The sequence below is a fragment of the Haliotis cracherodii genome, unplaced genomic scaffold (genome assembly GCF_022045235.1).
Source record: "Haliotis cracherodii isolate W230 unplaced genomic scaffold, xgHalCrac1.p SCAF_6, whole genome shotgun sequence".
Taxonomy (NCBI): Eukaryota; Metazoa; Mollusca; class Gastropoda; order Lepetellida; family Haliotidae; genus Haliotis; species Haliotis cracherodii.
This window is the reverse complement of record NW_027266319.1, coordinates 50,426,155-50,449,359: the sequence shown is the minus strand read 5'-3', so window position 1 is coordinate 50,449,359 and position 23,205 is coordinate 50,426,155. Positions and strand designations below refer to the sequence as shown.

General features: G+C 46.7%; 1 protein-coding gene across 1 annotated transcript in view; it reads left to right on the top strand.

Moving 5' to 3' along the window:
• LOC139445154 (isoleucine--tRNA ligase, cytoplasmic-like) overlaps nucleotides 1-22,249 on the top strand; it is a 45,492-nt gene extending 23,243 nt beyond the window's left edge. The window contains exons 20-30 of the mRNA XM_071226259.1: nucleotides 615-735; nucleotides 1,490-1,659; nucleotides 2,319-2,440; nucleotides 3,051-3,153; nucleotides 10,018-10,101; nucleotides 11,285-11,575; nucleotides 16,925-17,020; nucleotides 18,153-18,314; nucleotides 18,941-19,189; nucleotides 20,371-20,658; nucleotides 21,708-22,249. Coding sequence (XP_071082360.1) covers nucleotides 615-735; nucleotides 1,490-1,659; nucleotides 2,319-2,440; nucleotides 3,051-3,153; nucleotides 10,018-10,101; nucleotides 11,285-11,575; nucleotides 16,925-17,020; nucleotides 18,153-18,314; nucleotides 18,941-19,189; nucleotides 20,371-20,658; nucleotides 21,708-21,845 — 1,824 coding nt within the window. The 3' untranslated portion in view covers nucleotides 21,846-22,249. The remainder of the gene's footprint in view (nucleotides 1-614; nucleotides 736-1,489; nucleotides 1,660-2,318; nucleotides 2,441-3,050; nucleotides 3,154-10,017; nucleotides 10,102-11,284; nucleotides 11,576-16,924; nucleotides 17,021-18,152; nucleotides 18,315-18,940; nucleotides 19,190-20,370; nucleotides 20,659-21,707) is intronic.
• Nucleotides 22,250-23,205: the final 956 nt, after the last annotated feature.

The following is a 23,205-nucleotide window of genomic DNA, read 5'->3' as shown; positions in this document are numbered from 1 at the left end:
TTGAGGTGTCGAGATCTTGAGCGAGCAATGGAGTCAGTAAAATATCTGACTTTTAAAGGTTGACGTTTGGCATTGTGCATATGTGAACCTGATATATACAATGGGATGTAGATATTTCTTGTGTTTTCGTGTTTGAGATAATTTTCAAAATAATGGATCTGAATTATGGGTCATTATGATCCACTGCGCTTGTGGTCATTGGTTTTGCAAAAGTTTTCAAGCATGTAGAAGCTGGGTCACTTTCGTCCTTTCTTTGACATTAAACTGTCACACTGTGTTATCACATGTTAAACACTCTTCATATTGGTGTAATAGATCAATCAATATAGGTTCACATGTCAAATGTTCTTGTGCTGTTAAGGCTCACATGATCTTGTGTTAAGGTTCTCTTGTCAGGTCACATGTTCCTGTGTTAAGGTTCTCTTGTCAGGTCACATGTTCTTGTGTTACAGGTTCTCTTGTCAGGTCACATGTTCTTGTGTTACAGGTTCTCTTGTCAGGTCACATGTTCCTGTGTTAAGGTTCTCTTGTCAGGTCACATGTTCTTGTGTTACAGGTTCTCTTGTCAGGTCACATGTTCCTGTGTTTGTATGACCTGATATTGCATGTTTCAGGAGGAGGGTGTGACGTACGTGTACAACGAGGACACGGTGAAGGTGTCAGAGAACTACATGGACCGATGGATCCTCTCCTTCACACAGTCCCTCATCACATTCGTCAGGAAGGAGATGGCTCGTGAGTCAACCCCTTCAGAGGGGAACTTTCAGAAAGCGATTCACAACTTAACTTGGACGTAATGGTTTCTGTCCTTGTGTGTACAAGTCTGCAGAAAATCTGCAAGAGGAAAAGAATTAAAATAAAACAGAGAAACAAGTTAAGATAAATGAAACAAATGAATGTCATTTTAGAAGTAAGCAAATTGTGTATCCTATTGCTATGTTGCATATCACACACCGGACAATCTTTTCAGCCTGAATTTTATTCTTCATTAGAGAATATAAATCCATATACATATTAAATGCTAGCTAGACCAGACAGTGATAGATATTTCCCCGATGCTTGTCTCAAGTATTTCCTCGTCATGTCAAGTATCCCCTGGTTAGCCCTGAGTATCTCCTGGTTAGCCCTGAGTATCTCCTCATCATGTCTCAAGTTTCCCCTGGTTAGCCCTGAGTATCTCCTCGTCATGTCTCAAGTATCCCCTGGTTAGCCGTATCTCCTCGTCATGTCTCAAGTATCCCCTGGTTAGCCCTGGGTATCTCCTCGTCATGTCTCAAGTATCCCCTGGCTAGCCCTGAGTATCTCCTCATCATGTCTCAAGTATCCCCTGGTTAGCCCTGGGTATCTCCTCGTCATGTCTCAAGTATCCCCTGGTTAGCCCTGAGTATCTCCTCGTCATGTCTCAAGTATCCCCTGGTTAGCCGTGAGCATCTCCTCGTCATGTCTCAAGTATCCCCTGGTTAGCCCTGAGTATCTCCTCATGTTGCAGTGTACCACCTGTACACGGTGACGCCACGCCTGATCCGGTTTGTTGACCAGTTGACAAACTGGTACGTGAGGATGAACCGAAAGCGGCTGAAGGGTGATGGCGGCGTGGACGACTGTCGCCAGGCCCTGGACTCCTTCTACAGTGTCCTATTTTCCATGACTAAAGTCATGGTAAGTGACTCAGATGTTTCAAATGTTAATTAATTTAGTTTCTTCAGTTATAAGGTGACTGGCTAGGTTTCAACAGGTCACATGCAAGTTGCACACTAAATGCCTTCTCTGGAATGGTAAAGCCTAGCAGATGAAGTGTTTGCTAATGGGTACAATGTGTAAGACCCATTCTTCTACCAGTGTAAAAAACCTGTGAAGATCCGGGGTAGAATAGGTCTCCAGCAACCCATGCTTGCTGTAAAAGGCGACTATGCTTGTCGTAAAGGGCAACTAACGGGATAGGGTGGTCAGGTTCGCTGACTTGATTGATACATGTCATCGATCCCAATTGCGAGGATTGTTGCTCATGATGTCAGTCACTGGATTGTCTGGTCCAGACTTGATTATTTACAGACTGCCATCATATAGCTGGAATATTGCTGAGTCCTGCATTAAACAACAAACAAACAAATAAACCCGTGTAAAACCATATTTGTTGAACTTTTTTCTCTGACACTGTCTGTTAGTTTGTTGATCTTGTTGTAAGACAAGATAAAGCTGCAACAATATTGATTTTTCTCTTATCTGAAATACCCAGGAGAACATGGGTTCCAGTGTAGTCTGCAACAAGTTGAACCTTGTTAACAGTTGGTACAGATGCTAGATTGTCTCCCTTGCAGGCACCGTTCACACCGTTCCTGACTGAGCTGATGTACCAGAATCTCCGCCGCTACCAGCCGCAGTCTCCCACCAGCAAGGAGGACACCCGGAGTGTCCACTTCCTCATGCTGCCTCAACCCAGGTCAGTTGGCAGACAGTTGGCAGGCAGACAGACAGATTGTTCTCAGACAGTTCACAGAGAAAGGTTGACACAGAACTGTTGACAGACAGTTCTCAGACAGTTGACAGACAGTTGACCGACAGTTCTCAGACAGTTGCCAAACAGGCAGACAAACTGAAAGACAGACTGTTGGCAGACAGGCAAAGCTGAGAGACAGGGAGACTGTTTGCAGACTGTTTATAATTTTCTCTCTCTGCAGACAGATTGTGAATGAACTGGTTACTGACTGGTGGCAGGCGTTTTTGCATATCTTTGGAGGAATGTTGCAGATTGTTAGTCTGTGAAACATGTGCCAACAAATTGGCTGACTGTGGACGATTTGCTGATTGTTGACAGACTTTTTTACATTTACAGATTGTTGGCACACAGTTAGCACTGTAATAGCAATTAGTTTGCTGATCATAGATATAGCTGCTAGACAGTTTGCCGAAATTCCGTTACCCAGACCATATCACTGCCTGTTTGGCTCCAAGTAAAGTTACCCCTTCATTGTGGTTTACACACGGCCATATATAGGCCTGTCTGTGCTGCTGCATGGTGCTGAATACATGTCTTCTGTCATGTTGAACAGGGCCACACTGATAGACACAAAGATTGAGAATGCTGTCTCCAGCATGCAGACTGTCATTGAGCTGGGCCGAGTCATCCGAGACAGGAAAACTATGCCAGTGAAGGTGAGGTGTTATTCTCTTTCTGATTAAATCCTCCTTGGGGCACTTATTGCATTTTCCTTGCTCAAGAAAATCTACATGACATAGTTGTAACCATTTTCCTTAATAAAAAATGTTACCACACAAAAAACTTCGTTTTTGTATGATATACGACCACCCTTACGGGGCCTCACCACCAACGGCGCCTCACGCCAGGGGGAGCAACTCTCACCCAAATCACTTTCCTTATGTCATCTGTAAGAGACAGACGTGTTGATTTTTCACACAAGACAAAATAAGAGAAATCTATCGTTCGGCAAGAACCATGGCTGACCAAACTGTATGTATGGTACATTTCTTTCATTGCAAAGGCGTAATACCTCGCATTGTGAAGTTATAGAGTTGTAATTGACGCCACGTGCACGGTACCTTTGAATTCAAATGGCCGTAATGGCGTCCATATTGTAGTTCCACGGGCTGATACATGTAACACCAAGGCCATTAAGAAACGGCTTGGGGTTTTGTTATATCATACAGCATTGGTCTACAATTTTTTTTTCCTTTACAAAACCCAAGGTGGTGTGTTAATTTATAAACTACACTTACCTTTTTTACGGGTTTTACACCTTAGCGCGTAACACGCCCCTTTGGTGTTATAATTATACTACGACATTGGCTATTCGTATCGCGTTACAAATCGCATTCTACATTACGCCTTTGCTTCTAGTTTCACAATTTATGCACGTATCTTTCCAATCTTTATATCGCACTGATACACGTTAATACCCTTCCCGCCCATCTCAGAAATTACGGTCTTGTTTACAAAGACCTTCAAACTGTGTACGGGTTGTTCTAAGACAGGCACGAACGCTGCCTGATATGTCTGGCGGAGGACATTGCCTTTACCCCCCAAAAGAGACAAGTTGACTTGTTCCACTTTAAAGAGGTCTATTAAAGGCGGGGGTAGATATCAGATCTACTAAGACATCCCCCCCTCCCCATCTAAAAAGGGTAAAAAAGCTGCCGAGATTGTCTCCCCCGCTCCCTCTCCGGGGGCCGGGGGAGAAGGCTCGAGGGTCCCCGTAGTAAGCACTGCACCCTCTCCTGCACTGTCTTTGGCAGACTGTTCTGCGTTACTTAAGTCGCCGATGGCGTCGATGATGGAGGAGGTGAAGTCTCGGCTCCGGCAGGAGCTACGGGCTGAGCCTTCCCCGTTGTCGGCGCCGGACGCGGCTTCGAGATCTGTGTTATGCCCGGCGTCGGCCGAGGCAGGCCACTTGATCTCGGGGACGATCCGCGACCGGGCTTCGGCTCCGGCTCGAGGTCGCTCCCCAGCGGAGGGGTGGCGGGCGCCGGCCCGTGCACTACCGACGCACAATTTTCCCTAGCGGAGCCAGACGCCTCTTCCGAGGCCGAGGCTTTCACTAGTGCATTCGTAGCCCGGAGCCAGGGGGGTTCCCTTTGTCTCGGTGACGATCCGAGACCGAGCTTCGGCTCCGGCTCGAGGTCGCTCCCAAGCGTAGTGGTGGCGGGCGCCGGCCCGTACACCACCGACGCACAATTTTCCCTAGCGGAGCCAGACGCCTCTTCCGAGGCCGAGGCTTCCACTAGTGGATACCTAGCCCGGGGCCAGGTTGGTTCCCTTTGTCTCGGGGACGATCCGAGACCGAGCTTCGGCTCCGGCTCGAGGTCGCTCCCAAGCGTAGTGGTGGCGGGCGCCGGCCCGTGCACCACCGACGCACAATTTTCCCTAGCGGAGCCAGACGCCTCTACCGAGGCCGAGGCTTCCACTAGTGGATACCTAGCCCGGTGCCAGGTGGGTTCCCTTGAACCTCCGGCACCTCGGCACCGGGACTCGGCATCGGGCCGGGTCCAGAGGCACGTGCGGGACAGGATTGTCCAGGTACTGCCTCAGGTGGCTGCGCCCATGCCAGAGTCGGAGACACCCAACTTCACTAAGGTCAAGCAGGGCCGGCGGTTGCCCCCCTTTTCCCGTGTGCGGTGCGGAGTTGAAGGCTGCTTACATATGCTTCGAGGAGCAATATAATAATGCATGCCAACAGCTCCGTGTGTCCGTACACTCCGCGTATCTGTCGGCTGTACAGAGGGAGTTAGCGGGAGAGGGGCCGGTCGACTCTTCGGAGTTGGCCGCGCAACTAACGGAAGTTCAGTTATCTTACGCGGGACGCTATTCGTAGCTGTGCCTCGCAGATGATGTGCGCTGTTATGGGCATGCGCAGGCGGTGGATGTCGGTATCTAAATACTCGACTTACACACGCCAAGACCTACTTGCTTAGCCGTATAAGAGGGTGCCACCCTCTTCCCTGGGGCTCAGCAGGTGGTCCGAGAGGCCGCTCAATTGTATACTTCCATCAAAGACTCATAAGGCCATGTTGGAGGTACCAAGCGTTAAAACCGCGTAAGCGGGCCTCTCCAATTGTTCCCTCCTACGCTAACGCACGGGTCAGACGTCCACACCTGCTTGGAAGCCGCCGCTTCCTTCAGGTATAAGGGCGCCGGGAGGAGCAAGAGAGGCACGGGCGGGGCAAGGCAGCTGGTCGAGACCAACAGCTTATTCGCGGGGCTGGGAACGATGAGTTCCCATTAGCGCCCGAAGAGCCCCGGGTGAACCCACAGTCGCAAGTTATCGAACTGCCCACAGCCGGGGTCCACTGCCTCCAGCCGGATGTCCCCGTAGGCGGCCGACTGGCTCTATTCCTGAAGGAATCGGAGACAGTTAGATCACAATCCCTGGACCCCGTCCATTTTAAGGGATGGCCATTTGCCTCGGTGGAAACATCATCCGCCCCTCCCCTTCTCCGGGATAAAGCACACTCCGGTGCCTGCTACCCGAGAGAAGGCGGAATTCCTCCGTGCCGAGGTCGACGCACTTATGAAAGCTGCGATCGAACCGGGTCCCGAGGGACAGGAAAGCGAGGGCTTCTACTCGACTTGTTTCCTAGTCACCAAACAGTGATCTCACCTGTCGAGACAGGAGAATGGCTAACGTCAATAGACTTAAATACGCCTATCTCCACATACCAATACACCCCGAGTTCAAGAAATACCTGAGGTTTTCTTTCGACGGGAGGTGTTATCAGTTCAGGGTTCTACCATTCGGGATCTTCACGGCCCCGAGGGTGTTTACCAAGCTGATGTTGATTCCCGCCCTAGTGGCCAGGTCAAAAGGTCGGTTCTGCCATCCGTACCTCGACGACTGGTTACTAAGAGCTCTATCGCAATCCCTGAGTCAGATAGCTACACAACAAGTGATAGATATTCTGATCACTCTAGGGTGGATGGTCAATCTCAAGAAGTCAGATCTGAGCCCCACTCAGAATCTAGTCTTCCTAGTGGCTAATTTCAACACGGTGAGAGGACGTGTATCTCTGTCACAAGATATCAAGTCCCTTAAGCGCAAGTCACACTGCTCGTACATAGCTCCAGTTACTGGACAACATGGCGGCGACAGTGGATTTGGTCTGGCGGGGCGCTTGAGAATGAGTCCCATTCAACAAGCACTCTGTCGACTTTGGGCGAACTCGGAAGATCTCGAGACTGTGCTCGAGACTCCGTAGTGGCTCATTACACACCTCCAGTGGTGGACCGAGGTCGGGAATCTGTCCCGGGGGCTCCCCCTCGACACTCCCGTTCCGTCTCTCACAGTTCAAACAGACGCGTCACTCTCCGGCTGGGGAGGCGTTCTGAATGATCACACTGCCTCGGGACTATGGTCCCAGCAGGAGATCAAACTGCATATCAATGTGCTAGAACTGAGAGCGGTCAGGTTGGTGTTCCAACGCTTCCCGGGTCTGCTTCGTCGCCAAGTGGTTCGTCTAGAGATGGACAACCAAACGGCGATGACTTACATCCGGAAGCAGGGGGGAACGGCGTCTCCGTCGCTTCAACGAAAGACGTGGCAGTTCCTACAATAGTGCGACTCTCACGATATCAGGGTGCTACCTGTTTATCTCCCGGGGGTGGACAACGTCCGTACGGACGCTCTGTCTCGCCGGATCCTCGCTCCTCACGAGTGGAGGCTCGACCCGGGGATATTCGGAATTTTCTCCCTGTTATACAGGCCGTTACAGGTGGATCTGTTTGCGTCTGTGATGAATCACCAGACACCAACGTTCTGCTCCCGAGTCCACGACCCGAGGTCGGTGGCACCGGACGCCTTCCAGCTAGATTGGACGGACAGAATTCTGTGGGCATTCCCCCCAGTACCTCTGATTTCCAAGGTCCTGTCTCAGCTAAGCACTCAGCCTGTGCGACTAATTGTGCTCCTGGCACCTCTTTAGTCGGCGCAGAGTGGGTTTCAAGTAATACTCAGGTTTCTGGCTCAGCCTCCTGTTATATTACCTTTATGACCGGACCTCCTATCCAAGAACGGGGACCTCCACCCGAATCACAGGATTCAATGGGTGGCTTGGCCACTGTCAGGAATCGCCTCCAGAAGAGCGGTATTCCTGCACGAGTTGCAGACACAATACTGGCTTCGCGGAGAGTACGATAGATAGGCCTGCTATGCGCCCTGGTGTGTCGATAGAGGGATTGCAGATCTTTTTTTCTGCAGATCTCGTATCCGTGCTTGAGTTTCTCCAGTCGCGACTAGATGACGGCCTGGCCGCATCAACAGTCCGGGGGTACTCTACAGCTATCGCAGCTTTTCACGTCACTGTCGACGGGGCACTTCTGGGTGCACACCCATTAGTGCAGCGCTTTTTAGCAGGTGTGGACAGGATCCAACCGCCAGTCCGGCGGATCAGTCCCCCTTGGGACTTGTCAATCATTCTCGATTGGCTGTCCGGTCCTTCCTTTCGGGATCTGTCGTCTCTCTCTCTTCAGCTGTTGAGCTGGGAGACGGCGTTCCTTGTGGTGGTAACATCCGGCAGACGGGTAGGCGACATTCGTGTTATGTCAGCCGATCCCGAAATAACTGTCTTCCATGCGGTCGATAAATATCACCGGGACAGAGTCAGTTTTCGACTACCGGACTCTTACCGTCAAAGGGTCGCACACGCTTCCACGTGAACGGCTCCTATTGAGCTACCTGCTCTTTCACAGCCTTCCTCGTCGGGGACCACTGCAAGACATGCTCATGTCTTGGATGTCCGCACGACTCTTAAGGCCTATGTCAGCAGAAATATTTGTGTCCGTAAGGATAACCAACTATTTTGCTGTTACGGCGGTAGGAAGGTTGGCTCACCTGCGAGTAAACAATCTATCTCGAGGTGGATAGTTTCAACCATTTGTACAGCTTATACGCTTACAGGCAGGGACCCCCCTACCAGGTTGAAGGCTCATTAGGTTAGAGCAGTGGCTGCGTCAAAAGCGTACGCCGCGGCTCTGCACATTGAGCAGATCTGCTCCGCGGCTATTTGGAGCCAGCCGAGCACGATTCATCAAACCTTACCAACTCGACAAACACTCAAGCGAGCGTCCTCGGTTTGGTCAGTCAGTTCTCCGAACGGGGCAAAGTTCTAATATCTAGCCGATTGAGCATTCGAGATTTTAGACAGTCCTCCGGTTATACTGCTCAGTAATGGTCCGGATTTTATCTTCTGCGGTCGATAAATATCAGTCCTTACTACTCGATAATACTCGTATTTTGCGCACGCGCTCCTTCGATCCACGGGTACCCTCTGGCCTAGCTCAACGCTGGTTATGGTCTCTCGTGATCTACGCCCCTATATCACTTGTTCAAAAAAAGTGTGGGGGTGGGAGGTGTTTCGAGTTCTCAACTTATGACAAGCCGCAAAAACAGGCTTTATCATAATATATGGTCGACCACGCCCTGTCTCTAGCCCCCGCCTTTCGACGGTGGTGCCTCACGATAAGGTTGGTTCCATTTATTGAACTCAATATTTTATTCTGTTGAATAATCAAATACGATGTATTTATTTACGCCTGTTGCTGACGGATGCCACTTCCTAGATTATCTTTGGGAGTCTGTCCTGATGCAATAAGTGCCCCAAGGAGGATTTAATCAGAAAGAGAATTTTACAAACCTGTAGAGGTTATGAATTCTCTGATGAAATCCTCCTTGGGGCACGGCCACCCACCTCCCCACATTCCGTCAGCATTTGACATATGGAAAGTGATTTGGGTGAGAGTTGCTCCCCCTGGCGTGAGGCGCCGTTGGTGGTGAGGCCCCGTAAGGGTGGTTGTATATCATACAAAAACGAAGTTTTTTGTGTGGTAACATTTTTTATTAAGGAAAATGGTTACAACTATGTCATGTAGATTTTCTTGAGCAAGGAAAATGCAATAAGTGCCCCAAGGAGGATTTCATCAGAGAATTCATAACCTCTACAGGTTTGTAAAAGTTTGTGCAAGTCTACTTGTTTGGCCAGGGGAGTGAGTCAGGGCCACATGCACAAAGCAGTTGTAGAGTTGTAGTCTGTAAGTCCAAGTTAAGGAGAGAATCAATCTTTTAGTATCTAGTTTTTGAATAGACCTCAGTACTCAAACATAGGATTGTGTGATGTAGTTGCGACCTGACTGCTAATTGTGACATAAAACAACATTCACTCACACAGTAGTCATGGCTACATGGCTTTGCACAGGTTTGTTCTTAGATGGCCAGGGCGGTTGGGTAACCTAGTGGTTAAAGCATTCGCTTGTCACGCCAAAGACACGGGTTCGATTCCCGAAAAAAACATACTCACTCACTCGCTTATGTTTCAAGGTTTCACCAAAGTAAACGTCCGGGACCTGCATGACTTCAGGCTTTCCTCCCACATTAAGCTGACACACGCCTTGATATAACTGGAAGAATGTTAAAAGCGGCTTTAAACCCAACTAACTCACTCACTGAGATTGTCTGGATTAAGTGTTCTATGGATGATTTGATCTGATTAATCAAGTGTTTTTGTCTGCTACAGTACCCTCTGAAGGAAGTGGTTGCCATCCATCAAGACCCCAGTGCCCTGGAGGACATCAGGTCCTTGGAGAAATACATCGTACAGGTCAGGTTATGTACACTATTCTCCATGAGGACCTGTGTTAGAATGGGTTCCCTGTAGCCTTATCTTGTCTTCAAAGGCAACTCAGTGGATCAGTTGTCAAAGTTGATGATTTGGTCGAATGTGTGTCGGGGCACGGGTGGCCCAGTCGTCAAAGGCGCTGCGATTCGCATCGGTGAAAAACTTTTTCCCTCAGTATCTACCTGATAGGAAAGCCTGCTATCTTTGTATAATTTGCATTATAAGGAGGTTTAAATCAGATGCATTATTTTCATGCAGAGATCTAGGATATATTAGGTTCCTCCCAAGCTATGGCTTTTTGAAGGGGGCACAAGTGGCCCAGTCGTCTAAGGCGCCGCGATTCACTGTGCAGAGTTGCATCCCTTCGGCACGCCAGAAACCTATGATTATTGGTTTGAAACCCGGTTCGCCCCGATTATGTTTCTAGGTTTGATATCTGTGTTTTGTGGCAAGTGTAGACAAACTGAAGAAATCTAAGATAACCAGAGCATACACAACTGAATAACAATTTGCTTTTTGTGTATGTATAGTCACCAACAACAGAAACGTGAACTGCATATTTGTTGGTCAGTTATGAAGAATTACTCATATTCCAGAGGTACTTGATGAGTTTGACGCACAAACGAACATACTGTTATGTTGTGTGAACAGACGCCCATGAAACCATCATGTGACGTCATAGATCCATGACTCGAGATGCACCATTTGTCTTGTGCAGGAAAAGCGTGTAAAGTTTGGAAATCACATGCAGCATATCGTGATAAGAAAAAGACACTCTGTGGTAAAACTTGACTGATTGTTAGTTTTGTCATTAATCTTATACCTTGGACACATCTCTTCTAAAAGTACATACTTCTCTATGTGTTTCCATGGTTCACGTTTCTTTTTGTGGTGAGTATATATATATACTCCATGCCGCTTCACTCAATGTATTACCTAACACCAAAGAGTTTGCATTTTATTGAGTCATGGTAGAATGGAGATAAACCTACTGTGTTTTTGATATCGGACTAGGTTACCTGTATATTTAACTGCGCTAAATTTACCATTTGAAACCTCCTGCTGCATGTTTGGTTCCAAATTCAAACTAGCGCGGTTAGATCTAAAGGTTACTTATTTCTACATTGATTTAAGAGATAATCTCCCATTTGTCAATATCATCCAGGAGTTGAATGTACGGTCCCTGACCACCACAACCAACAAGGAGAAGTATGGCGTCCGTCTGAAGGCCGAGCCTGATCACCGAGTCCTTGGCGCCAGACTCAAGGGAGACTTCAAGAACGTTATGAAGGATATCCAACAGCTGACAGATGCGCAGCTTGTGGCGTTCCAGAAATCAGGGGAGATAACTGTGGGAGGACATGTCCTGGCACGAGAAGATCTGAGAATAATGTATAGCGTTGAGGATAAAGTGGCTGGCAAGAGTGAACAGTATGAAGCTCATTCAGAAGGAGAGGTGAGTTGGTTTCCATGACAATATTCTGCAGCACTGGTAACTGTTTTTGCTTATGTTACTTAAAGGGAGATAACTCTAAGAAAACTTAATTGACTATGTTCATGCACGTCATGGTGTTGTCTGTCTGTTATTTTACTTGCTGTATGTCCATCCTATTTTAGAATAAATTACATTAAGTAATACGTTACCACTGTTGTACCGAGGCTGTTGTCTACCACAGAGATCTCAATTACCTCATGCAGCACGTGCGTAGCCACCTAGCTGCCATGTGACACCCTTCACTCTTGTCTCTTCGCTTGCTCTAGCAAGACGTACAATAAACTGCTCAAGCGTTCCTGTTTCTCCAACCATTCGGTGATATTTATTACTGTTTATTCTCTCTAATAAACTGTGCTTTTACGGGGCGTTTGCTGTAACTACGCTTGGAAATATTTTTCCCACCAAAAGGAAATATTTTTCCCGCCCTTGCGGGGTGTCTCGTATGCACGTTGCGTCTTACGTTCCCCTGTTCTAGTATATCTTGGGGTTTTTACATCACTTATTCCTCTATATGTTATATGTGTATGTTCTATATTCCCATTGCTCGTTTATTTTCTTGTGAAAATACTCGTTTGTGACTATTTGTGGTGCGTGTGTTGTAACCATGTTGTGCTCTTTGTTCATAGTACAAACAAAATGTCTGACATGGATGTTTCGCCATCCTCCAACCCCTCTACCCCCGCAACCAGGAGCTGCGGGGTGTGCCGCAAGCGAGTGCTACCGGCTGTATGTGCAGTCCGTTTCCACCCCTGTGGTGGCCGGATCGTCCGGTCGGGGTCCCCTTGCGGGTACCACCACCACGGCTGCGGCGGATCCCTTGGCAGCCCGTGGGCTGTCCGGGATTCCGTCGCTGCATTACTTGCATAACTTGTGGACTCCAAGCTGGCGGCCTTATCTCAGGATAGGCCGCTGGCTGTTCCGTCCCCGGCCACTTTGGTGGCCGCGGGGTCCACCGGTACGGCGGCGGCTCCCGTGGTCACCGGTCCTTCCCCCGAACCGTTGCTCTCGCTATCGGTTAAGGACCGCGTGGCCATGGTTTATGACCTCTTTGAGGACATGCCCCGGCCGGTACCGCGGGGAATCCACGACTGTGGGTTCCTCCGAGGTATACGATGAGTCTTCCGACATGGCTTTCCCCGCATCAACCTTGCTGCGCGGTATCAAGCCTTCCTTGGAGAACGCCTTCGCGACGGCCTCCGGTCGGGGTCTCCCGTTGCCTCCGACGTCGTGGAGAAAGGGTTTATTCCCGGTACATGACCTTGCCTTTCCCGAGGCTGGTCCTACCGCGGAGGCCCATGTTGAGCGGTTGGGTGTCCGTGCCCCACCGGCTGCTACGGTAACGCAAGCTACCTTGCACCAGCTGGACGCCCTCGCTCGGCACTCCATGTCTCACAGAGACACTTACTTGGCTGCAGCGGCCAGTCTGGTCGAAGGTTCTCCCACGGACCGTGACCAACGCATTTACAACTGCCTGCTCAGTTTAAATGCTTCCCTGGAGTACGTTGCCGAGGACTCTCGGCACACACTTGCACTTGTTGGGTCCCTGCATAGGCGCCTGGGTGCCGCTCCTAACCGGAGCGCGCCCCAGGCTGCTGCGGCCGGTAGGTCTAAGGGGTCGGGTTCTTCTTCCTCTGGGAAGTTGTCCCGCCCTGTGGGCTCCGGTATGGGCAATCAGCTGCCCTTTCGCGGGAAGACGGGGAACTGGGGGAAGCCCAAGTCGTCTAAGGACGGCAAGGGCCCCTCCAGGTGACTCTCATTGGAGGGGTTCGTATGCCGACAGCGCCAACTTCGGTTGGCCCTTAGGTGAACCCGAGTCACTTGGCCCTGGACAGTTGCGCCTGCCACAGCCTGTCAGGGCCCCCTCTCCTTCCCCAGTGGGAGCCAGACTCCAGACTTACTGGGAGAATTGGGAACAAGTGTTCGACGACCCGTGGGTGGTCAACACGATTCGGTACGGCTATCGGCTTGATCTCAAAGTGAATCCGCCGCTCACCGTTGCCCCGTTGGCAGGTTTCGATTCGGAAACCGATCTTCCCATCCTCGCCGATGCCATCGGCAGGTTGGTGGAGAAGGGGCAGTACGGGAGTTAGCTCTACCAGAAATAACACCGGGGTTTTACTTCAGGATATTTCTCGTTCCCAAGTAGGACAGTGCCGAACTCAGAATGATTCACACGTCCGCTCCCTGGCTGTTCACCCAGTTAACCACCCCCATAGTGGGGTTCCTCCACAGGAGGGGTGTCCGGTACTTCGCGTACCTGGACGACTCGCTAGTAGCAAATCGAATGACGGACACCCTGTCACGCCATCTCGTTTTTCACACGTCGGCTCTTGGAGCAATTGGGGTGGATTATCAATCTTCCCAAGAGCGAGTTAACCCCTTCTCTGAACTTACTGTTCATCGGAGGTCGGTTCAACACGGTGTCCCATCGCCTCTCTGTCCCCCCAGACCGGTGGCACAAGATTCAGGCGATGATTGCAAAAGTCTTAGTGGTGCAACAGACAGTTCACTTTTGGGAACAGCTGTTAGGGCTACTTGTATCAGCCCAGGACTGCACCGAATGGGGTCGTCTCCAACTCCGCCCGCTGCAACGGTTTTTAATCCAGTTGTTAGCAACGGAGGTGAACAGTGCAACCGTCGCCCTCCCGGATCGGCTCCGACCGCATCTGGAGTGGTGGACGGTCCCTTACAATGTCTTATCAGGAGTCTCTATGCGGCCCTACCGGGCCACGTTGAACCTGTATACAGACGCCTCTCTAGTGGGCTGGGGCACCCATCTAGAGGGGGTGGTGAGCTCGGGGCTGTGGTGCATAGACGAACTAGGTCTTCACATCAATTGTCTCGAGTTCAAGGCAGTGATCAACGCAGTCAATCACTGGAAGCATCGTCTCGTCGACGCCCGGCTCATGCTTGCGACCGACAACACGACGGTAGTGTCCTATGTGAACAAACTGGGGGGAACCCACAGTCACTCGCTACTCGATCTCACGTTCGAGTTTTACGCTCTGGTGGACAGTGTCCCGTGCCAGATACGCGCCCGTCACATCCCAGGTGTGCGGTACGTACTGGCCGATGCTCTATCGAGGCCTCAGGATCCGAGCCCCACAGAGTGGATGCTGAACCCAGTAGTGTTTCAGTGGCTGTGCGAACGTTTGGGTCGTCCGATGGTCGACCTGTTCGCAACGCGGTTCAACAATCAACTCCCGTTTTTTGTATCACCAGTCCCGGACCCGAGGGCCATCGATCACGATGCTCTCGCGTTAGACTGGACGGGCTTGGACGCTAATGCTTACCCGCCGACAGCGTTGATACCACACATTCTAAGCCGGCTCCGAGGAGTTCGCTGTCAAATGTTACTGATCGCGCCCATGTGGCCGAACAGATTGTGGTACCCCGACTTGCTGACCCAGGTCACGCAGTCGCCACTTCCACTTCCGTCAGCTTCATCCAAACGCAGGGCAGTTCAATCTGCACGCGTGGATGTTGTCACCGAGCGTCTGAGGAGTAAAGGTTTTTCTCGAATGAACGTAGACAAGGGCGTGACCGTCTGTTCATATCGTGTAACCCTAATTGCACGGTTGACATAACTCGCAACTCGATTGCTTTGTGGCTTCGTTCTGTCATCAATCTGGCGTACCGGTCTCGGGGGTTACCGGTAGCGGGGTCAAACCCGCACGAGATCAGGGCGCTAGCGGCAACATTTGCCCTACACTCGAATATCTCTGTTCGCAGAATATTACGAGGTTGTTACTGGCGTTCTAACTCGGTTTTTGCCAATCATTACCTCAAACAGGTCGCTGATGCCGTCGTGGAGAGTGTGCACCGTCTGGGCCCACAGATCGCGGCGCAAGCGGGCACCTAAGGGGTGTGCCCAGCGCAATTCCGAACTCCTCAGGCGTCAGACCTTGCACGGTGGTCAATCTGGGTCGACTCCAATGTTCCCACTGCCGTGGGTACAGGAGTTAGGGTCCCTCAAACCAGCGCACTCACACCACAGGTCAGGGCGGCTTTTTGTGTGCTTTGTCCTTATTTGTATTTTGACAATTATGTATTTAATTGTCTGTCGTGTATCCCAACCTTGTGATGCATGCTTAATGCATACTTTAAGTAGGCTTGCTCTGGGATATACGGTCTGAATGAAATTAATTTCCCTCTTTTCGACTGTTTAACCTGATCTAAGATTAAGCTCACGCGGATACAGTGTTCTCATCCGCTGCGGCGATGAAATACCTATCCAGTGGGGCCGTTTGGAGTCACCAATCGTTTTGGCAATGACGATTGAGCCTTACGGTATGCGCTTGACAGTGCTTTGGTATTCCTATAGGGTAACGCCTAGCTAGGTGCATGCGCATCGAGTGCTTCCGCCTTGGTGTTTACTTCCGCTGGTCGGAAGGAACGCTAGCAGTCAGGATTCGGGTTGTAGGTGCTCCCCACCGCCTACTGTGGTAGTCAGCCTCGGTATAACAGTGGTAACGTATTACTTAATGTAATTTGTAGAATTTTCCTATTCTATAAGTAATACGTTACCACAATATTTTCTGTAGATAGTTTATGTTCTTTGAAAAACATATTCTGTTCAAGTATCTAACAATGCAGGGGGCGGTCGGGTAGCCTAGTGGTTAAAGCGTTCGCTCGTCATGCCGAAGACCCGGGTTCGATTCCCGACATGGGTACAATGTCTGAAGCCCATTTCTGGTGACCCCTGCCGTGATATTGCTGGAATATTGCTAAAAGCGGCGTAAAACCATACTCACTCACTCACTCTAACAATGCAGGGGCGGTATGGTAGCCCGGTGGTTAAAATGTTTGCTCGTCACGCCTAAGACCCGGGTTCAGTTCCCAAGGTGGGTAAAATGTGTGAAGCCCATTTCTGGTGTCTCCTGCCATGATGTTGCTGTAATATTGCTAAAAGCGGCGTAAAACCATTCTCACTCATTCAGCTAACAATGAGTACTCAAAATGCGTAAGACTGGATGCACTTTGATTGTGGACAACATGGTATTTTAGGTGTGAGTGACTGTGTGGATGGGTCTAGATGCCACAATCATCTAAGATGCTGCAGTTTGCTTTGTAGAATTACCTGCCTTGGTCCTGTCAGGATTTTCTGATTGTGGATTTGGACCCCCAAGTTTACTCTTTGATCCTTGCATGGTTGGTCAATACAGTACCCCAAAAAATATATGTCAGCCAAAGTGGTAGACATGTAGTACCAGCCTGACTTTGGACTCCCTGAAATTCTGATCTACGGGTTATTGATGTTGATGTTGATGCTGATGTTGATGTTGATGCTGATGTTGCTTCATGTTTCAGCTCCTTGTGTTGCTGGACGTGAGTCCGGACCAGTCCATGTTGGATGAGGGGGTGGCCAGAGAAGTCATCAACCGTATACAGAAACTCAGGAAGAAGGTGAAGCCTCATACCATACTCTCAATAACTAACTTTCACTCTCAATTTTACTTTTGAGCACTTTATTACAATCTTATGCCCACTTACTTTCAATCTTATTTACTCTCTTTCTTACTCTCTCTTAATTACAATGGTTATTTACGCTCTCTTACTTACAACCTTATTTACGCTTTCTTTCATGCAATACTACTTATGCTTTCTTACTTGCAACTTTTCTTATGCTTTCTTACTTACAATCTTAAATTCGCTTTGTTACTGACAATGTTACTTCGCTTTCTTGCTTACTGTCTTAGTTACGTTTCCTTACGTACAATCTTACTTACGCTTTATTACTTACGCTTTCTTACTTGCAATCTTGCTTACACTTTCTTACTTACACTTTCTTACTTACAATCTTACATACGCTTTCTTACTTACTGTCTTATTTACGCTTCCTTACGTACAATCTTACTTACGCTTTGATATTGCTGGAATATTGATAAAAGTTGCGTAAAACCATATTCTCACTCACTCACTCACTTGCAATCTTATTTATACTTTTTTACTTACAATCTTACCTACGATTTATTACTTACGCTTTCTTACTTACTGTCTTAATTACACTTTATTACTTATGCTTTCTTATGCAATCATACTGACGCTTTCTTACTTGCAATCTTACTTACACTTTCTTACTTACAATATTACTTATGTTTTAATATTTACAACCTTACTTCAATTTTTTATCTATGGTTTCTTACTTTCTGTCTTACTTACTGTCTTAGTTACGCTCCTACTTACAATTTATTACTTACGCCTTTTTACTTACAATGTTACTTACACTTCCTCACCCACAGCCTTCTCTCACAGTCTCACTCCTCACAATCTCATTGTCACTCCTCCCCATGGGGATCCCGGGCTAGAATAGGTTCCTAATATGCTGGTTTAAGAGGTGACTTAGTGAGTCAGTGTGTCATTCTTGCAAGTCTTGACAAATTACAGGCCCCACAGGCCGCCATCATAAAGCTGAACTATTGTTAAGTCTGCCTTAAAACACCAACCAAACAAGAAAAAACAACAGGCCTTCTCACTGTCACACACAACTATGTATGTAAGCTAATCTAGTGTTGAATGATCTCATACTGCTCTCCAGGCAAATCTGGCTCCCCAAGATGAGATCACCGTGTTCTACCAGGCCTCCTCAAACTTGACTCGTATCATCAGCGAGTTCTCCGACTTCATCTTCTCCACCATCAAGCAGCCCCTGGCTATCTACCCTGCCCAGGGAGAACAACTCATCAAGGAGAGCTCGGAGGTAAGGGTCTTGCAGACACCCATTATGTTATTAAACAGCGTCTCAAAGTGTCTGAAATTTCAGGTGTGCCACTCAAGCTCAAGGGTGGATGCAGCATTTTTAAAAGGGAGGGGTCCAAAATATCAAAATCCTCTCTCAGTCAATTTTTCTGCCTCAACATACTACATTTGGTTTTTAAGGGGGCGGTGGGGGGCGGACAACTGGACCCCCCCCTCCACATGAAGCAATTGAGTGTAGGGAACCCTCTTTCGTTATTTGTTATTAGGGTTAGGGCAAGTTTCATGCTTAATTTTGAACATCGGTACACTTGTTAAGCAAATAGGGGATTTACCTTGGCCTGTCTGTTTGGGATTTCTGAGGCTTCTTCTATAAATGTTGGTGTTCCAGTCCGTGCTAATGGCGGTTCCAGTCAGTGAAGTCCAAAACTTTAATGACCACCATCCCAATTTCTACTTTTATTGACTGAGCCAGAATTTCTCTGGCTCATCAGCTAGATATCTAACCTCTTCTGAATGTGAATTTGATGTACTACAGTGCAGTGACACTTTTTAAGAGTATTGGAGCACTATTTTACATCCAATTTTACACCATTGGTTGGTTATATACTGTTTCTCTGTTCATTCCAGATCAAGTCTGACAAGATAGAACTAGCCATCGTAAGACGAGGCACTGCATCAGGAACTCCATCACGCTCCACATCATCACATCTTGCTCCGGCTACTGTCAAGAATGGTGTGAAGCCTAATTGTAGGTTTCTAAATCTGACCCTGTTAGGAGCTGTTGCCCAAGAGGGTTTCACTGGCAGACAAGGCACATTACTGTTGGAGAACCCTGTCGGGAGCTTCCCACTGGCAGCAAAAGACTTGGCAGCTGAGGTAGGCTTGTGTTTGGAAATTGTTAGATTTCACTTGAGGGTTATTTGCTGATCACAATTAGTTGTGTGATTTAATTTGACTTATTTGAGTGGATTCATTTAGAGGCTCATCAGACTATATAAGGGATTTGGGCTTATGGTAGTTTAACTAATGTTTTTCATAGTATGAGTTCTGAGTCCAATGTCTTACAAATATGTTCAACTTGATGGGATGGAACGTTGCTCATCCCTGGTCAAGATTTAATTTTCCACTCACCTGGCTGTGTGTCAGTGAGCTAATTTTGTGGGGAGTTGTCTGTCATCTGTCAGCCATTAATTTTACATTTTCGACATCTCTGAAACTACAAAGGCTTTGAAGCTGAAACTTTGCATGAAGGATCCCAGCTGTTGTGTCTCTGAATTGTGCTCAGTTCTGATCTGATATTAGACATGGCTGCCCGTGGCAGCCATATTGAAATATCATTTTTTAACATCAGTCATTTCTGCATCTATCAATGTGAAGTTTGATATGCATTAAGTAAGCAGTGTGCGTAATAAAATAAAATAAAATACGATGTTTTGGCGTGCGTGTACAAGAATAAGACACCATTAAGCCAAATGTTTCAAATTTATGATCTCTGTCTTTGTGTAAGTATCCAAACTTGTGAAACCTATAGATTCGTTTGGAGAATATATCCTGATGCATATGGTGAAGTGTGACTGTAACGCGAGTTGGTTGGTCACAATGCCCACTTGGAGTGGATGTATATATATAGCAATATGATGTACTATATACAAGCTACTGCTTGTTTACCTTGTCCATGCCAGGAAACACTGTTTGTTTCGTTGTTTGTTTGTTGTCAGTTCACTCCAGCTACATGACATTGGCCTGTAAATAATTGCATCTGTACCAGACAAATCAGTGATTGAAAATATGAGCAACAATCCATACCGTCGGGAAATTTAGTTGTTAGCAGTGGGTGCATCCTCAATAATTAACCCTAATATTATTTTTGTAGTGGAACAAAATATTTTTACTTTTCTCATCCATCAAATCAGGAAATATTAAATAAAATAATTTTCAACAATTGTTTAGTTATTTTTATCCTTTTGGCTCAGAGCCATATACAAAAATGCTTAATATTTCTGATGGCAGTGTTTTAATATCGATGCAATCTTTCATTTTGATACTTGTGACAACAGGCACAAAGAGTGTTTGGCGTTCGGGGACAGAAAGTGAAGGTGTTCGAAGATGCTGCTCGCACAAAACAGTTCTCACCTGATTCCAAGATGGCCGACTACTCCACGCGAACACTTTATATATCTGGTTCATCCAATCAGTCAGGTCCAACACCAGCAGGGGTCACCACACCAGTGTGTCACTTTGCTAATGTTGAGGTCATCAGGTCAAAAGGCAAGGCTGAGAAGGGGACATTACTCTTAGAGAACCCTCGAGGTGATACCCTCTCTGTAGACCAACTTGTAGACCAGGTGAGTTACTTTGTTCATATCCTTTTCATTATCAATATATATCCTTACATTTTTCTATACTTATGTTCTGTCTCATTCCCCATACAATCACATATTTTACACCGATACAATTCCTCTCTGCATGAAAATCTGACATTGCCTCCAAAGGTCATGTCAGTGAAGAGCCAAGAAGCGTTGAGGCTTCTAAATTTTAGGTATGAGTGAGCATATCAATCAGACCATGTCATCTTAATCTGTATCTTGAAAGTGAAGTTAAACAGCCAGTTCTGAATGTTTACAATAAAGGCTGTACAATTATGTTGTGAATATTGTAAACACCCTGTCATTTCTGAGTGTTATAGCACCTACAACCGAACATGAGCACCATCAAATAAAAATGTGTGTACTCGGGGTATTATATTTTTAAAATTTAAATTTTTAAATTGTAGTGGTAAATAAATGAACTTGAATCATGTTGGAAAGCTTTCATTTGTTGGTCTCAAGAACCCACATGTCTTTCATTTAGAATTGGCCGTCAGTTTTTGCGACATCCTTTGAAGGGGTTGTCAGAAGTTCATGCAGATGTATAGAAACAGATCTGATTTTAATTATACTGGTTTTGTACCCGTGAAGATTCCGGGATAGAATAGGTCTTCAGCAACCCATGCTTGCCGTGAAAGGTGACTATGCTTATCGTAAAAGGCGACTAACGGGATCGGGTGGTCAGGTTCGCTGACTTAGTTGAAGCATGTCATCGATCCCAATTGCATGGATCGATGCTCATGATATTAATCACTGGATTGTCTGAGTCAGACTCGATTATTTACAGACTGCCGTAAAGCTGGAATATTGCTCAGTGCGGCGTTAAACAACAAACAAACAAACTACTACATGGCTTGCCAAGTTGTAGTCTGGAAATGTACATGTATTTTGTGAGCTATGCATCTTGGTTACTTGATTAATATTCTTAACATATTCTTTAAAAGTGGCTATTCTGAATTTCTATGTAGGAAAACATCTCTGATGACAAAGTTTATTATGGGTACAGAAAATATTGTTCTGGGTTCCAGGTTAGAGCCGTTTTCGGTGTCAACAGTTCTACTGTGACGGTCAGCAAAACAAGAGACAACAAGGGAGCGTTAACGTCGGCAACAGTGAAAGACGTGCTGAGTCTACACAGTGAAACGCTATACGCCATCATCAGTTAATGTGGACATGGAATCTGTGTAGCAACATACTTACGGATGGGAATTGTTTAGTTTGTTATTTAATTTATGATATTATAACTTAGACAATTACTATCTTTGATTTGCGCCCTTTACAATTTGAAGTTTGATTAATTGCTCATGTGATTTATTTCCTAAATCAACGAACTGGCGCGTCAGACAAACAAATTACTCTTCACCATCATGGAGGTATGTTTGTGTTCTATTCTGGGACAGTATGACAAAGATGTTGGGGGATTCTGGCATAGTGGTTAAGGCACTCGCATGTCAAATAGAAGTACCAGGTTTGATTCCTTACATGGTCACGTTAATTACCTTTTGAAGTGGGAGCCCACCATTTTGCTGAAATAACACTGACAATTAAACAAAACCTCACTCTCATTAAGAGATGTATATCTGAATCAGTGAAGGGTTATGTTTATCAGTTGTTAAAATCATCAAATATCTAGATCAGTAAAAGTTCATCACTCATCACTCATTTGATGGATACTTCCAAACCTGTTCTAGGTTTAATGAATTGTTTGTCAGAAAATAAAATGTCATATTTTCAGAGTGGTTATTATATTATTGAACTTCATCATGTTCATGGGATGTTTTTGTTTGTATATGTTTTGTACATTAAGAGAATTTATTCGTGTACAGCACTTAAGTTTTCAAAGACAAGTAAACTCAATTGACTGATTAAGAACATTCATAGTACAAAAAATGAGAGCAATTGAGATTTAACATTATTTCATTACCAAAGATTAAGCTTTTTTAAAAAAAAGAAGTTTTTGAATGTTAACCATCAAATCCTATTATCTTTAAAAAAGTGTTTTGAGTGAGTGAGTTCGTTTTTATGTCATTTTAGCAATATTCCAGCAATATCAGGGTAGGACACCAGAAATGGGCTTCAAACTTTGGACCCATGTGAGGAATCAAACCCAGACCTTTGTTGTGACAGGTGAACGTGTTAACCACTCCACTACCTCCAAATGATTTGAACAATTAGAAGCGTAATTATAGCTACAGCTCACATTGTCTACTTAAGAATAATGTCTACTTTATAGGATAACTATACTCATACGATAGAGTTTTAAAGCACTAGTTCTATTGTTTGCCGAATTAATATGTGTTATCTTAGTGCTATGTAACATGGGTTATTGTTTGTCTTAGATGCCAGCTTCACAGGAATTTAAGTCAATTAAAAGTGACCCTCTGGATTCTTAAACAAGCAGCGTTAGAAACTGGCACTAGTCCTGTAGTCCTTGCCAAACTGCCCAATAGTTAAGGTTTCATAAGGACTAGTAGAAATTTGCCATTATTAAGGGTTTTGCTATATGTTATCATTATAAAGACTAGT